Source organism: Helianthus annuus, chromosome 13, assembly GCF_002127325.2.
Source record: "Helianthus annuus cultivar XRQ/B chromosome 13, HanXRQr2.0-SUNRISE, whole genome shotgun sequence".
In the NCBI taxonomy this organism is placed as follows: domain Eukaryota; kingdom Viridiplantae; phylum Streptophyta; class Magnoliopsida; order Asterales; family Asteraceae; genus Helianthus; species Helianthus annuus.
Genome location: NC_035445.2, coordinates 70794322 through 70796735, shown reverse-complemented (window position 1 = coordinate 70796735; position 2414 = coordinate 70794322). Strand labels below are relative to the sequence as shown.

The window sequence follows — 2414 nt, the reverse complement described above, 5'->3', positions numbered from 1 at the left end:
TTCGACCCCAAAACCCACACCCCATCCCCACCGGTCTTAAGCACACAATCAACTTAATCAGGAGACTTTTTGATGAAATTTTGTTCAAGAAACTTCTTTATTACAAAATATACTAAGGTATAATAGATTTTTATTCTATTTACACTATCTTTGTTCATTTTTTTCAAAGTTAAACTTGATGCTCTGACTAGATACGTCATTCGTGTCTTTCTGGTTCCTTGAGAATATTTCATATCTGTGTGGCTATTTATCTGGACTCGATTGATCAATGGTTACCCCAAACATATTATTAAAGTTAAAAAGGAAAGAATAAACTTTTGCTTATATGCCAAGCTATAATATACATATTTTATTAACCAAAAAGCATCAAACAGGATCACATGACTATGAAGAAAATGAAGAGGACAAAGATTGTGTTACTAATGATGTTTTCAATATGTCTTCAACATCTTCATGCATCAACTTCAAATCCTAAGAAAACTATTCATTTTGTTGGTATGTTATCCTTTCCTTTTTTGTAAACAAAACCTTAATTCAATAGATATGATATTTGTTATTATGTTATATACATAACAAAACATTAATTAATTCAATAGATATGATATTTATTGTTATGTTATATACAAAATTAATTCAATAGATATGATATTTGTTATTATGTTATATACATATCATTCTAAGTATAATTTTTTAGACAAAAGGGAAGAGGTTGTGGTGCACAAAAATGGAGTGAAGCCAGTTGTTAGACATGGAGGAGTTGCTGCAGCTCATGGTGGTGCTCATGGTGCTAGCGGCAGTCATGGTGGTGGTGGTGGTGAGGGTGGAGGTGGAGGAAACCCGGGAGTTGTGATCCCTATATACGCAGGCGCAAGTGCTCACCGAACACCAACTAAAAACCATCATGGTCCGAACAAGGGCGAGCATAACTCTACTGGTCTTCCCCAATGGGTTTCTACTATATTAGCCTTGGTCATATTATTAACATATTGTTGCTAAAGCTAGTTGTGTGAGTGCTGTACAAATTAAATAGTTTTTGAATAATAATCTGTCTTTTTTTGTTATTAGTCTAAGCTTTAATATCATGATGATTAATTTTGGTTTCTTAATTTTATATTTTTTTTGTACTTTTTAACAATTTTAATCTACTGAGGTTTTTTGTTTTGTTTATTAAGGGTACTTTGTATGAAAACTTGTAAAAAAAAACAGGTCACCAAGTGGTATTTGTTGTTAAAAGCATGGTTGTGTTTGACATAATATTATATTGTTAATTTACAATGAAAGTAGTGTTGCTAGAGTTAGTCAAAGAAACATAAACCTATTTAATTAATTTAGAGTTAAATGCCATTTTAGTCCCTAAGGTTTTGGCCATTTTGCAAGTTTAGTCCAAAGGTTTCATTTTTTCACCTGTGGGTCCAAAAAGGTTTCATCGTTGCCATTTTAGTCCACTGGGTTAACTTTATCCATTATTTCCATTAACGAGAAGGGCGATTCGGTCATTTTATATGTAATTATGTTAACTAGAAGGGCAACTCGGTCATATAAAATAACAGAATCGACCTTCTAATTAACAGAAATAATGGATGAAGTTAACTCAGTGGACTAAAATGGTAACGGTGAAACCTTTTTGGACCCACAAGTGAAAAATGAAACCTTTGGACTAAACTGGCAAAATGGCCCAAACCACAGGGACTAAAATGGTATTTAACTCTTAATTGTATATTTAAAAGTGTTTTTAGCCTAGGGTATCAAGGATTCAAGGTGTGGAGATAGGATGTCCTCTTTCATGAGTAGTGATAAAGTTTGAGATTTCTCACCGGGGGTGGAAGTCACCGGATCTAAAAAATTCTATAAAATCGGGGGTCGAAAACATATATATCTAAAAAATTCTATACAAAAACTACATACTCTCCATTACTAAGCAAAAATTTCAGGGGGGAGGAGGGGGTCGGCCGCCCACTCCCGCCCCTTAAAAGTTTCAGCCATGTTCATGAGGGTTGGATTTTCAAGTCCTATAGTAGGAGAAAAAAGTGATAAATATAGAATTAAATAGCTTAAATGTTGACTCTATATTATTGTGATTGATTTTTAGCATAGAATATTGTGTTAAACTTTGCCAAGGAGGAGTTCATGTTTCCTATGGTATGATTTATAGATTTGATCCTTACCTTATTGTTAAGAGTGAATTTCAAGGATTGTCCTTTATCTTTATACTCATTTTCAGGCGCTGTCATTTATGTTTAAAATTGACGAGTTTTGTCCTTTATGTTTTCATATCATACACGTGTTGTCCTTTAGGCCTAACCCAGTTAGTTTTTTCAGTTAAATTTGGTCATGTGCTTTGCACATGAGGGCATTTTTGTCAATTCAAAGGTTGCAGAAGCTTTGAGCTGTAAATATGCCATTGAACTTACCTT

At 33.4% G+C, this 2414-nt stretch overlaps 1 protein-coding gene across 1 annotated transcript; it reads left to right on the top strand.

The window, feature by feature from the left end:
* On the top strand, window positions 1-1111 carry LOC110902796. The gene is made up of 3 exons (XM_022149191.2): window positions 1-117; window positions 375-495; window positions 695-1111. The coding sequence occupies exons 1-3, from the start codon at window positions 73-75 to the stop codon at window positions 994-996; spliced, it is 468 nt and encodes a 155-aa protein (XP_022004883.2). The 5' UTR covers window positions 1-72; the 3' UTR covers window positions 997-1111.
* The last annotated feature ends 1303 nt before the right edge of the window (window positions 1112-2414 follow it).